The sequence below is a fragment of the Sus scrofa genome, chromosome 6 (assembly GCF_054392235.1).
Source record: "Sus scrofa isolate SSC_HxYL_T2T_F1_AM1 chromosome 6, Sscrofa_HxYL_maternal_Yorkshire_Landrace_v2.0, whole genome shotgun sequence".
Lineage (NCBI taxonomy): Eukaryota > Metazoa > Chordata > Mammalia > Artiodactyla > Suidae > Sus > Sus scrofa.
The window spans coordinates 5,608,243-5,621,100 of NC_139388.1; the positions used below are offsets into that span (position 1 = coordinate 5,608,243).

Here is a 12,858-nt window from a genome sequence, read left to right on the forward strand (position 1 = left end):
GTAATCCAGCATGCCAGCGTGACCTCATCCTTTTTTTTTTTTCCCTGCAAGGTCATAAACTTTCCAAAGTTTTTTTTTCCACCTTATTTTTAATCACTCAATGAATTTTACTACATTTATAGTTGTACAATGATCATCACAACCCAATTTTATCAGCACGACCTCATCTTAACTTTTTTTTTTTTTTGTCTTTTTGTCTTTTCTAGGGCCACACCTGCGGCATATGGAGGTTCCCAGGCTAGGGGGCCAATCGGAGCTGTAGCTGCTGGCCTACACCAGGGCCACAGCAACAGGGGATCCGAGCCGCGTCTGCGACCTTCGACCACAGCTCACAGCAACACTGGATCCTTAACCCACTGAATGAGGCCAGGGATCAAACCTGCAACCTCATGGATCCTAGTCAGATTTGTTAACCCCTGAGCCATGACGGGAACTCCCAACTTTTTTTTTTTAATGGCCAAATCTTCCACCTATGGAAGCTCCTGGGCCGGGGATTGAATCTAAGTTGCAGCTCTGATCCATGCAGCAGCAGTGGCAATGCTGGATCCTTGAACCCAATGTGCCAGTCAGGGGCTCGAACCTGTGCCTCTGCAGCAACCTGAGCCTCTGCAGTTTGATTCTTAACCCACTGTGCCGCAGTGTGAACTCCTGACCGCAACTCGATGACTTCTGCAAAGATTGTTTCTCACTAAGGCCACGTTATGAGGTCTTGGCTAGGATTTCATCGTATCTTTTTTTTTGGGGGGGGGTGTTGGGCTGTCCCCAGATGTGGTGGGTGGAGATACTATGTCAGGGGGAGGGCAAAGTACAGAGCAGCCAGCCTGGAGTCAGGACGGAGTGGGACTGACTGATGAAACACCCCAGAAACTGCCGGCCTCTGGACTTCTCATTTTATGAGGTCATTAGATATCCTTTACTGTTAGAGCCATTTTTTAGTCATTGCTTGCAACAGAAACTATCCTGATTTTTTTAGTTATCAAAACAAACTATTTGGCCATAAGTACTTGAACTCAGCGCCTTGGTTTTGAGCCTAAGCATCAAATGCTTTCTTTCCTACCGATAAGAAGAAAAAGTCATGCATTAGTTATTTCCTTTAGGATGGATGACTCAAGAGATAAGAAACTTGCTCTTTTTCCAAAACAGCAAACACGGTTTCTTTTTAAGTACATGAAACTCTTCTTAAAACCCTCCTAGAGTTGTTTTCAAAATGAAATTTTATACACCTCTTTCTTTTTTATTGGTAAAATCTTGTTACTTTCACAAAAACCCTATTTCAATAGATATATTAGGGAATTATCAACGCACAGCTTACTTGCTGTGAGGACAGAAAAGAAGTAGGCCCACATGAAAAGAATGCATTTTCTTGAAAATAAAGATAAATTAACTAAGAAATTACTAGTGTTTAATAAATAATCTCCTTAGTGAATAACTCACCCTTCTGGTAAAATATTTACCATGCTCTTTAAAACCTTTTTAATCAACTGAAACACTCAGGAAGCTTTCAATGATTGGCTATCCTTTCGTGGCTGAAGAGTTGAAAAGGTTTTTTGTTCAAGTGCATTTTAATAAGAAGCAAATTGATTTAAAATGATTCAAGCCTTGGTGGAGTGAGGGCTCTTCACGCTCAGCTCCTTGGACCCGAAAGGTCATCTCTGGTCCTATGCGCCCACGTTCTGGGTAATTAAGAATCAATTCCTTTTAAATTACCTTAGGACCGGCCCTGGCCAGAGTGACTCAGAGTAAGAATATTTTCCCTGCTGCCTCGTTTCTCCGTGCAGTGTTTTCCTGTGTAGGAAATAAGATAACAAAACAAACTGGAGAACTGACCGCAGAGACGGATCCCCAGCCCCTGTCCCATGGGTACTGGATCAGGGTCTCCCCAAGTCGCTGAATTGGCATGGCAATCGTGCCCCAGGGTCTTGTGTTTCGACTCTGGGCAGGGCCTGGGAATAATGCTTCTAACAAGTTCCCAGGGGATTCGGCTGCCATTGATTGGCTGGGGAACCACATTAGAAGAACCACTGTCCTGGGGTAACTCTCTCTGAGGGACAAAAATGCTCTCGAGGTTATGTTTGTTTAAACCCAAGGCAATTCCCTGTGCTCAGACCAAAATGTGAAAAATAGTGTCAGTAGCCTGCAGAAGAATGAATATTGTTGGCGCCTTGGTGATCTGGTAGACGGTCGGTGTGAAGGAGTTACACAGTCCAGAGCAGAACAGTCGTTTGGTCCCAAGGAAGGAAACAGAGTATCTTCCTGGTGCGAAATCTGGCATCAGGCAGACGGAGGACCACGTGAAGTTAATTTCGAAGACTCCCTCCCCAGCTCATGATATTACTCAGCACAACAAAAGCTTCTTTAAGGTCTGCACCTGCTGCACAGTAAATTGTTAAAGTCTTACTAACGGACCTTGCCCAGAATTGTTCTGGAATACAGATCAGCTTGAATAGACCGAAGAAATTTCTCGCAGTTCGTGGGGAGGAAAAATGTTCTCCATCTGTGAGGCCAGAAATACTGGCTCAGCTGCCCTGGGGCGGGGGCAGGGGTGTCCTACAGGCTCAACCCCCAGGCTCCGCTGTTCCTTCTGGGGAGGCCGGAGTTGAGTCACAGATCACTGTGAGGCCTCGTCTGCGCTGCAGAAAATGAGTTTGACCCATGGAAAGAATCTTACCCTATTTCCTTTGGATGATGCTGGTATAAAAATGCATGCTTCACACAATCAACCTTTCGGACAAAGGATTCTGACAGAAGGTCTGGCCACAGTGATGAGGGCAACATGGACCCCAAAGCCCGTCCGCCTTTTTGAAATTCTGCTGGTAAGACAGCCTAATTTTGACAGCTGGTTTCAAGTCTTTCTCGTTAAGATTCTTAATTATGGGGCCAATGAATACAAGTTCTGATTGAGGAGCATCTGAGGTTGGCTGGCATCAGAGCTGTCTGCCTATCCAGGGGGTCATCTGATTTCTTTGGGGGATGTTGTTTTGCAGTTTTTCCAGCTTTAAAATCTGTGTCCCAGACCTCTCCCAGCCTTCTGTTCCAGCAAGAATTTGGGCCCGTCTTTTGGCCTCGACAGGATTTTGGAACAGAACCAGTTAAGTGGTCTTCTAGTCTCAGGAGAATGTATCATTAAAAGAAACAATCACATTCTTTAAATTTCCACAAATGACTTTTCTGATGATTATCTAAAGCCCATTCACTGACTTTTCTTCTGCCTAAGAAGGCTGTGGTTTTAAGATATTTAATATTTAAAGTTTCTTGCTGGAAACACTGGGTTTTGATGGCTACGTCTCAAGACCCATACACGCTGAGAGACAGCAAGGCCCCAGCAACGGTTTAAGCAATGGGCTTGGAAGGGCTGATTCAAGGGAGACAGGTTCCAGCTGGAAACCTCTTCGATGTCAGGGACCTTTGGAAGCTCCGAGGAATGGAGACAGTGAGGGTGGAGCCCCCGTCTGCGTCCAGCAGGGCGGGCAGGCTCTGGAGTAAACGGGAAGATGAACCTGGCTGACAAGACATCACCTGTCAGGGGTCAGAGATCCTTCTGTTCTCACCGCAGTGGCACTAAGCAGCCACTAAGGCAAAAATGACACGTGATTTGAATGGAAGACCCCATCACTGAGCCAGTCTTGACGGCGCAGGTTGCAGGTCAGGTGAGCTGGCTGCCAGGTGGTGGCTGCACGGGTCCCTTTTTAAGGCTCTGTACTCACTGTCGTCTCTTTAATGAGGAGACCTGACAAGCAAAGAAGCCAGTGGGGGAGGGGCTCTTTTTTCCTCCAAAGTAGGTCTCAAGGGATAATTTTTGACTGAGGAAATGAACGTGCCAACCAGTAGTCAGCATTCCCCATGGTTTGTCAAGGTGAACATTTGAGAAACTGAACTGGACCTGTTTCTCTGTTTGTTTCCAAATAACTTAGGGGGGAAAAAAGATGCTAGCCCAGGAGCACATTTCTCCTAGCCCTGGATAGTGTAACTCTGAAAATTACTCACATCAAGCATGTGTATTATTCACCTTAGGTGATGTGGAAACTGAATTTCAAGCTCCACTGAGGTAGCAGGTTGTTGATTTCAGACAGCCCGGCCGTGGGCAATCGCAGCTCTCACCACTATGTGGGCCAAACAGCTGGGACATGGAGCACTGTGGTCCCACAGCTGTGGGTGGCGATTCCAGGGTCACTGCCTTCCAGCTGTGGGACCCCCGTCAATTGTCCCCTGGAACTGGGTTCTTTCTGACTCTCATGAGGATTAAGCCAAATAACACAAACAGAAGGCTTGCACAGCACAGTGGTTCACAACACGCACTTTCATAGGGGCTAGTAGCTGTGACTCATCGTTAACTGTTGCCAGCTAATTTTCAGGGCTGGATCTGACAACGTCTTGTGCAAATTCCTTCATTTTAATCTAATTAAAAATATATAAACTAGACAATGCCAAATGAGAAAAAGGGACATAATTATCCATACCGGGAAGCTGCCATTTACACACTGGATGCTAAGTTCACTGTAAGGCGTGTGTTGGCCTTTCTGTCCCCATAGCAATGACGCTCTAACTGCTGTTAGGATTCTAACAATTCACAAAGGCAACTGAAACTTCAATTACCTGACGTACTGCATGTTTGCTCTGCTAGGTCAAACATAATGGCCCTTCAGACATGAAGCAGCAGAAAAATGAAACTGATAATACTCGAACATTTAAAAACCCTGTGGCTTGAATGAAAGCAGGACCAGCTACAGGCCAAATGAGGAAGCCGGTGGGGCCTCTGAGCTTGGGAGATGCGGGCATTTAATCAAACTTAAGGCTGCTTTGCTTGGTGCAAGCACCTCCACACTAGCTATATTTCTTGGCTCTAAGTAGGATCTTCATTGGCTTGTAAATTTGAACAAAAGATAGTTGGAGAATAAAGTAGATGGATTGCGCGGCACCAAAAGCTAGAAAGGGGCAATGCTGACCTGCTGGAAGCCTGCAGAGCAGAGGCTTCAGGGCAAGAGTAGAGCGAACCCTGCCGGGGAGGCTGGAGGGGGAAACAGCCATTTCTCTAGCGAATCCAGGTTGTGCCATAAAGGCAGAGAAAGGCTGGGAGGCTGTAGCTGGAGGCCCTGGCTGTGGCTGTGAGGGGCATTTAGTATTTTCCAGGGGTTGTCTGAGGTGACTCGAGGAAAAGCATTCTTTTGCACAATGTGAGGGCCTCACCAGGGTCGGAGGGCCCCTCTCGCTCAAAGCAGAGCTTCGCCTGGAGGCTGAGGAATGAGTGTCAAGTGGCTCTTGATGTGCAGGCGTTTAAGAAGTGAACCCCAAGCCATTTAGTGGACTTCTTTCACTGCTATCTCCCTAGGTGTGTTTGACGCCAGAGGCTGGTTCAATAAAATCCTTATTTGGTACTAAGTGCGGGGGGTGGGGGGATCCTTGGTCAAGTAACTTGGAAACTGGCAGGAGTTAAATCCCATTTCGGCTCCAGAGGCCGAGGCTCTCCTGTGCTAATTCGCACAGTGAACTTCCAGCAGGTCAATTACATGAACAGCAGAGTCTACACCCCCAGAGAAGCACGAGCCCTCTCTGCTGGAGAGGGACCGCGTGTCCTGGGAATATACCGGCAGGGCAGGGGCCCTGCTGGAGGGCAGAAGGCCTGGCTCTCTGTGGCCGGATGTGGGAGGCCTCTGCGCTCCCAAGTGTCCCTTCCAGCAGCACAGTCCCCTCGTGGTACCCGTTCCCACTTGGGCTACTGGTACTGAATCCTTGCAGAGGTTCGAGCTGATCATCTAAAATGGTATGAAAACATGGAAAACCAAACCAATCACTTACGACACAAAGGAAGGAAGCGTCAGCAGCAGGATTCAGGCACCTTTATTCACAGCAGGTGTTTCTGGTCTCCCGAGCTTGCTCTGACACCTGCCCAGGACCTAAGGAAGCTGACGCCCTCTGCCCGACTGTTCCCTTGCCACATCCCAGTCCCGGGCGCATCCCACACACGGCTCCGTTTAGTCCTCAGAATCCAGCCGGCTCCGGGCTCTCAGGGCTACACCTCGGAGCATGACCTACTGGCCCGGCAAAGGAGTTTCTGTGGCGCCATAACGACAGTGGGGAATCCATTTCATCCCAGGAGAAATCCACTCCTTTGTGTTCCCCGTAAAATTTATAAACAGGACAAATTATTCCTTAATATTATTATATATGTGCAATACAAACAATTGAGACTGGTGACACAGGAAAACTCTGAAAACACACACCCTGTTGACGAAGGGTTTCCCTCTCCAAAGCACAGTGGCCATTGCTCACATCACCCCGCCGGGACGGCCCCGGGACGGCCTCGCGGGCCTCCTCCTGTCAGCGCTGGCCTCCAGGCTCACCCTCCTGCTAAGCTGCAAGGGTGAGTGTCTCCCGGCACCCATAACAAAACCATTGCTCTGCTGGGATTTAGGTAAGAAAGAGTTTTCAGAAACAGAGTTCCTTAAAAACTCGAGCCTCTAACAAATCACTTCTCATCTCCTAGCCAAGTCACTGGCCGGACTGGACACGGTCTGCTCTTCTTGCCTGTCTCTTTGCCCAGCCAGGAGCTCAAGACATGAAGCAGCAGAGTCGTCCAATCCCGCCAGATTTCCTATGGGAACTACTGCCGATGGACAAAGCACGGCCTACTGAAGTGCTCAAACGTCATGCAAAACTCTAACTACGAAAGGCCTCCGGACACCAGGCAATTTTGCTACTTTCCATGTTTAAGAATTCTAACCTAAGTGGCAGTGGTCACTCTTTGTCACTGTAGCATCTGACCTCAGGGACTCGGACATAAAATCACGGTTCAATTCCGAGGTTGGGTGGCACAGTAGTGCCAGATAGTTCTGAACACACAATTTGACATGTTTTCAACCACCTGAAACTCTATCAGCACACTATTTGGTGTTCATTGAACAGTCACGGTCTGAGAATTAAAGAACCCTAACTATAAATGTTTCACGTCACAAAACCTAATTATAACTGAGGATCTACTCCACGTCTAATTAAAAGAACTACACAACGACTTTCATCCAACAGCAACTGCTACGAAGGGAAAGATAGGAAAAAACCGACTGCACAAAAATACACTAAAAAATTGGACAATTGTTCGCAGGAACTGCCAAAGTTTTAGTGTTTAATAGCACAACTGACCAAGGTCCAAGATAGGAAGTTACCATGTTCAGGAAACACGGGGGGTGGGGGGGAGAGGTCACTCTATAACCTAACTCTATAGTATGTGGCAAGAAGAATGCACACTTTATAATATAAAACCTGTCTACACATAGTAGTTAGTTGCAAAAAGCCATCCGTCGTCTCTTGGCTTGTAAAAAGGGTGTTCTGGATTTCAGTGCAATTGAGCCACCTGTCGGAAAAGGGAAAGTCATCAACGTGCCAGTCATTCTCTAAGGATAAATGAAAAATAACACACAGAATGAGCAGCCACGTTCTCAATCCTCCTACTTTACGCAGTATCCTAGCAAAAACACACGGGAAGTCTTTGTTAAAGAGATGAGCGTGGATCTTCTTCCTCCTCCCACTCTCTGCCACTGTTCCCCGCCCGTGACATTCCTCGGCCCTCCCGACAGTGTTCTCATTCACTCCGTGGGGTTTCTGATGCCGAATGATAGTGAGAGCCAGAGAAACACCTAAGACGGGCAGGACACTGCCCAAGGTTCCTGGGTAGAGGATCCAAGATGATAAGCCCCGTAAAACTACTATGTGATTTACTTACATAGTGAATCCACCTAAGCTACTGTTAACAACAAACTGGAAAGTCTTTACCTCTCAAACCTCTATTTATTTTCTTGGACTTCTGAGTTGCAGTGAGGTAACCACCACTCTCAGGAAAGGGCTTCTCATGAAAGAAACCCCGGTGAAAAGAGGGCAGGCACATGTGTGTCTAGCTATTTTGCTACAGAGGGCATTTTTGATGACCAGTCTCCACGCTGATATGTGTGACTATACAATGGAAATTTACATCATCTCCAGGATGAAGGCTTGGTGTGGCCAGGATCCAGGTCATGTGAGTCGCAATCAGCCACTGTCCTGGCATTTGTCTAGTGTGGGGGGTATTTCCAAGAGAACCCTTACAACTTACGGCAGCAATGAAGATGGCAATGTGGGTGTTATCTTTAAAAAAAACCAACAAACCAAAAAACAAACCAAAAACCCACTGGAAAAATCTGCCAGGGACCAAAAGTCTGCCAAGGCCAACAAAACAGACCTCTTTTCTTCTGGCTGTAATGATATAAACTCAGTGGTTATCTAATATTAACCAATGGTCTTAACTAATAGGGATCTAGGTCTAATTGACAAAAGTAGGGAAAATAAATTTTACATAAAGAATTAGTTGAATCCTCGAGGGTGGGGACATGAAAGGCCTCTTATCCAGTGATGCTTGCTGGATCATCGCTAGGCTGTGGGCAGACCTAGAGAAAGTGTGACTACATCCACATCACACAGACACACACCGCACTTCTCCTGCCCCGCCCCTCACCTTCAACTTTTCTGTGTGGCGGGGATCTTGTTGTCGCCTTCCAGCTCTTCCACCCCAGCCTGTGTCATGAGGTCTGCAATGTTTTTTTCCAGGTCATCAATGCGACTGCTCATGTCATCAAGTGGGGGAGTTAAAGACAACGCACCACAGCTGCCATTTCTTCGCCCTCGCCTCCAGGGCCCTGCAGACCACAGCCTTCAACGCCAGTGCCTTTTTTTTTCTTTTTCGGCCACACCCACAGCATACGGAAGTTGGAAGTTCGGGGGGGGGGGGGGGGCCAGGGATTGAATCCAAGCCAAAGCTGCGACTTACGACACAGCTGTGGCAACACCAGATCTGTTAACACACTGTGTGGGGCTGCGTATTGAACCTGCACCACCACAGAGACAACCCTGGACGCTGAAGCCACTGTGCCACAGAGGGAACTCCAACACCGTGTTGTAATGAAAATGGTTTCCCAACCACCTTTGGATACTGTTGGAATTTGGTTAAGAGCACAGGAGCCCGGGCTAAGGATCCAATCCCAGCCCTGCCCTTTACTAGTGATGGGACGTGGGCAAGCTCTTCACTTCTCTAAGCTGCCTGTTTCTTCACCAGCTACATAAAGGTAACACTATAACCTCCTCATCAGGTTATGGCCGGAGCAAAGCAGACAGTAATTATTATAAAACGCTTGGCTCGCAGTCAACAATCATACTCGACAGTGTTACCGGTGGACTCGAAGTTCCTTGGGGCCAGGGAGCTAGGTCGGCTGCAATCCCAGCTCTTTCCACTGGACACTTTGGGAAGAATACCTCCAAACTCAGTAAAAAAATGTAAATGACCGGCGGAAGTTGACCTGCAAACCACCCACTTATGGCCACCACCACCGGGAAATTGGGATCCAAAGGCCCATAAGAAGCTGCCTATAAATAAAGGATATTTCTTCCAATGATCTGGTCGGACATGGTCTGAAATTTATCTTGCATCTGTTGCAGGAGTGTCTGCACCTACGAAACAACAAGACACGACACCCCACGCTTATCCTGAGACAACTTCACGGGACAGGGTGGAGGCCCTGGTCCCAGGGGGAGATGAAGATCCCGCGATCCAGCCCAAAACCCCAGCAGCTCCGTGGCCTTCAACTTCCCCGTCCGGGTTCCAGTTTCCCCACCTGTCAAATCAGACGTGGGGGCGGGGGGGCCGGTGAGGCCCCTTCCTGTTGGGGCCCGCGCCGATTCACGGGGCGTTGGGTCCTCTGGGGTAGGGCGTGCGGGGCGGCGAGGGTGGGGCTGGGAGCTGGGAGACCCGGGGTCACCGAGAGTGAGCGGGGCTGGGACGGCGGGGGGCCAACAATCAGCGGCCCGTGGGTCAAGGTGGGGCAGCCTCCGCCCGCGAAGCCTCTAGAACCGGGGCCTCCAGAGACCCGCCCCGCGCGCCCCGAGGGGGCGCCTCGGTCCGTGGGGGCTGGCCGGCGCCGCCCGGGTTGTCGCGGCCTCGGGCGCGCACAGCCGACCCTTACCACCGAGGTGAGATCCTGCACGGTCTTGGGGTCAGTCTCGGCCATCTCCCCGGTTCCCAGCTTGGCGGTGCTGCCTCAGACCGTCACCTACACTTCCGTTTGTCCGCGCAGACGCCCTAGCGTCTTCTTCGCGTGACGGCGGAGGTCAGCCGCCCGACCGCGGGGCCTTGTGGGAGCTGTAGTTCGCGTCACTCGCCGGCAGGGCCTGCGGCCTAGAGCTTCCGTTCGGAGCCGAGGCCCCGCCCCTCCTCTCAGCTCCTTGTGGGCCCCGCCCAGCACTTCTCCGCCCTTCCACTAAGCCCCGCCCCGTCCCCGCCCCTCCAGCGCCTTGCCCCATCCCCGCCCCTAGCCCCCGCCCCGCGAGGAAAAAAGTGGCACAAACCTGCAGTGGGGCAAACGTGGGCGGTCCCCTTGGCGTCTTGCTGTCGTTAAAGGCTGTGCTGGCCTTTTTTGGGTGCCCTGCGAGGGGCCTAACCTAGACCTGTGTTGACGCCTGCCCTCCAACAAAACTCCACAAGCCATTGGTGGGGAAACAGGTCCCAGGGGTGAGAGGTGTGCCCACCAAACCCCCAGTGTTTTTCCTTCTCCCTACGAGGGTCGAGTGGAGGTGCAGGGGCCGTGGGGCAGGCTGATTTTTATTTTTAAGAATGAATTCTAGATGGTGTAAAAATCCTAAGTGACTTTTTACAAAGTCCTCATACACTTGTGACTGTCCCAGGTCAAGAGTCGTGACCAGGCTCTTCCCTATCAACCCCACCTACCCACTCACCAGGGTGACCAGCGTCCTGATTTTTAACACAGTTCGTTTTGCCGGCCTCATGTAAGTGAACTCAAACGAGTGTCTTAGAGCCTGGCTTCTGTCATTCAAGGTGGTATTCCACGGTGTTGGGGTTGGGAAGGTTTCTGGTTTGGCCAAGGAGGGAGCCGCGTGCAGGATTGGGAGACTGGATTTAGTGTTTAAGACGGGGGGGTGGGCTGCAGACTTGAGACCTTAAGTTCCTGCCTGGCAGGTGGTCTTGAGATGAGTCTTGCTGGCAAGTGGGGTAGGAGACCCCTAGGAGGAAGACCTGGCGTGTTTCAGCAACTTTCACATTCCTTTTCTCATTTAAGGACGGCCTTTGGGGGTCAGTTGCAGCTTAGTTTTGGCGGCAGTGTGTCTTTTTGGAGGGGCACAAGTCAGTCCATAGCAGGTGACACATTTGCATCATGCTCGGCATTTTATAAAGTGCTTACACAGAGCTCCAGAATCCTTTAGGATGTAAGTAGCCAGGGCTGGCTGGGATGGCAGGCCTCTTCACTTTGGACCCCAGTCACTGGGACTCCCAGATCCAGCACAGAAGTCTGGCTACTCACACCTGGAATTTCTAGCCAGGTCTGCCTTATGGCTGTGAGCAACGCAGAATGTGAATTTGTGTGTGTGTGTGTGTCTGGTGGGAGACTTGAGGCCTTTTTATTCCAACTGAAATTTTCTTTACATAATAGCCAGCAGACTTGACACTTTTTCAGTGGAATCTTTTTTTTTCTTTTGCATTTAAGGAGAAAGCATACTTTCTCTTTGCAGAGACCAAGGTCTTTTAAACAGCGGCTTTGTGCCAAAGCTCCACTAATTTATAGTCATGGCTGATATACTTACTTTGTGGGGTTGAGACACCGAACCAAACTGGATATTGTTCCATTAACAGAACTGCTCTATTATGTGTGAGGCACCAGCAGTTAACCTTTAAAACTTTGGTTTTGAACAACCTTCATTTTTCATTAAGTATTGTAGCTGTCTTATCTCTTCCGAGCACTTTTTTTTTTTTTTTTTCCCTCTTTCTAGAATAACTGGGTAACTGAAGTAAGTCTCTTTTCTCCTTCCAAGATGGTTTGGGTTTGTGCGGGCTCAATCTGGTATTTTTATGATTGTGCTTTGCTTTAAGCTGGGCCCTGGTTTCCATATCCCCTGTTGTCAGATGTGTATTAAACAGGTGTTGAGGAGTTCCCGTTGTGGCGCAGTGGTTGGCTAATCCGACTAGGAACCATGAGGTTGCGGGTTCGGTTCCTGCCCTTGCTCAGTGGGTTAACGATCCAGCGTTGCCGTGAGCTGTGGTGTAGGTCGCAGACGTGGCTCGGATCCCCTGTTGCTGTGGCTCTGGTGTAGGCCAGAGGCTACAGCTCCGATTCGACCCCTAGCCTGGGAAACTCCATATGCCCCGGGAGCGGCCCAAGAAATAGCAAATAGACCAAAAAAAAAAGACAAAAAAAAAAACCAGGTGTTGATGCGCATGTGTCTACACTGCAGTGTTGGCCTTATGTGAACAGAAAAGGAATGATCAGGGTTTTTTTCACGGCAACGCCAGATCCTTAACCCACTGAGCGAGGCCAGGGATCGAACCCACAACCTCTTGGTTCCTAGTCGGATTTGTTAACCACTGCACCATGATGGGAACTCTCATTGCAGGGTTTTGATGCACTTTTAGTCTGCGCTGCTCTGAGCCTGCTCTGAGCTGCTGTGCACCTGGGGTGCTTTTTGCCCAGACTGCCAAATGCTGCTGAGAAGCACACACCTGCTGGCTGGGCCCTGCAGCAGCATCAGAAAGTGACACTTCATCCTTCTGGTGGCCTGGGCTGTGCTGGCTCTGGTCTTTAGTGGACATTCCAAAGCCTTCTAGTCTCTTCAGACCTGGTGTTTCATCCACCTGGTTCTCAGATGATGACCTTGAACTATGCTCTTTTGCAGCCAAAATAGAGACTTTTGTCAAACCCCTCGGTCGCACCCTCCCGACCTTTATCCGTCTCTCCATCAACCCCATGTCCCTTCAGTCCTTTCTGTCTCCGAGGAGGCCTCCTTCTCCAGCCCAGGCTGGATGTGTGTCCAGGGCAGAAAGCTGGGCCTTGC

The 12,858-nt window shown here is 49.5% G+C and overlaps 1 protein-coding gene across 1 annotated transcript; it reads right to left on the bottom strand.

Moving 5' to 3' along the window:
* Positions 1-7,099: 7,099 nt before the first annotated feature.
* Positions 7,100-10,071, bottom strand: HSBP1 (heat shock factor binding protein 1). The gene is given in 4 exon segments (NM_001097485.1): positions 7,100-7,345; positions 8,480-8,600; positions 9,402-9,468; positions 9,981-10,071. Coding segments are annotated over 3 exon segments (231 nt in total). The 5' UTR covers positions 10,026-10,071; the 3' UTR covers positions 7,100-7,345; positions 8,480-8,481.
* Positions 10,072-12,858: the final 2,787 nt, after the last annotated feature.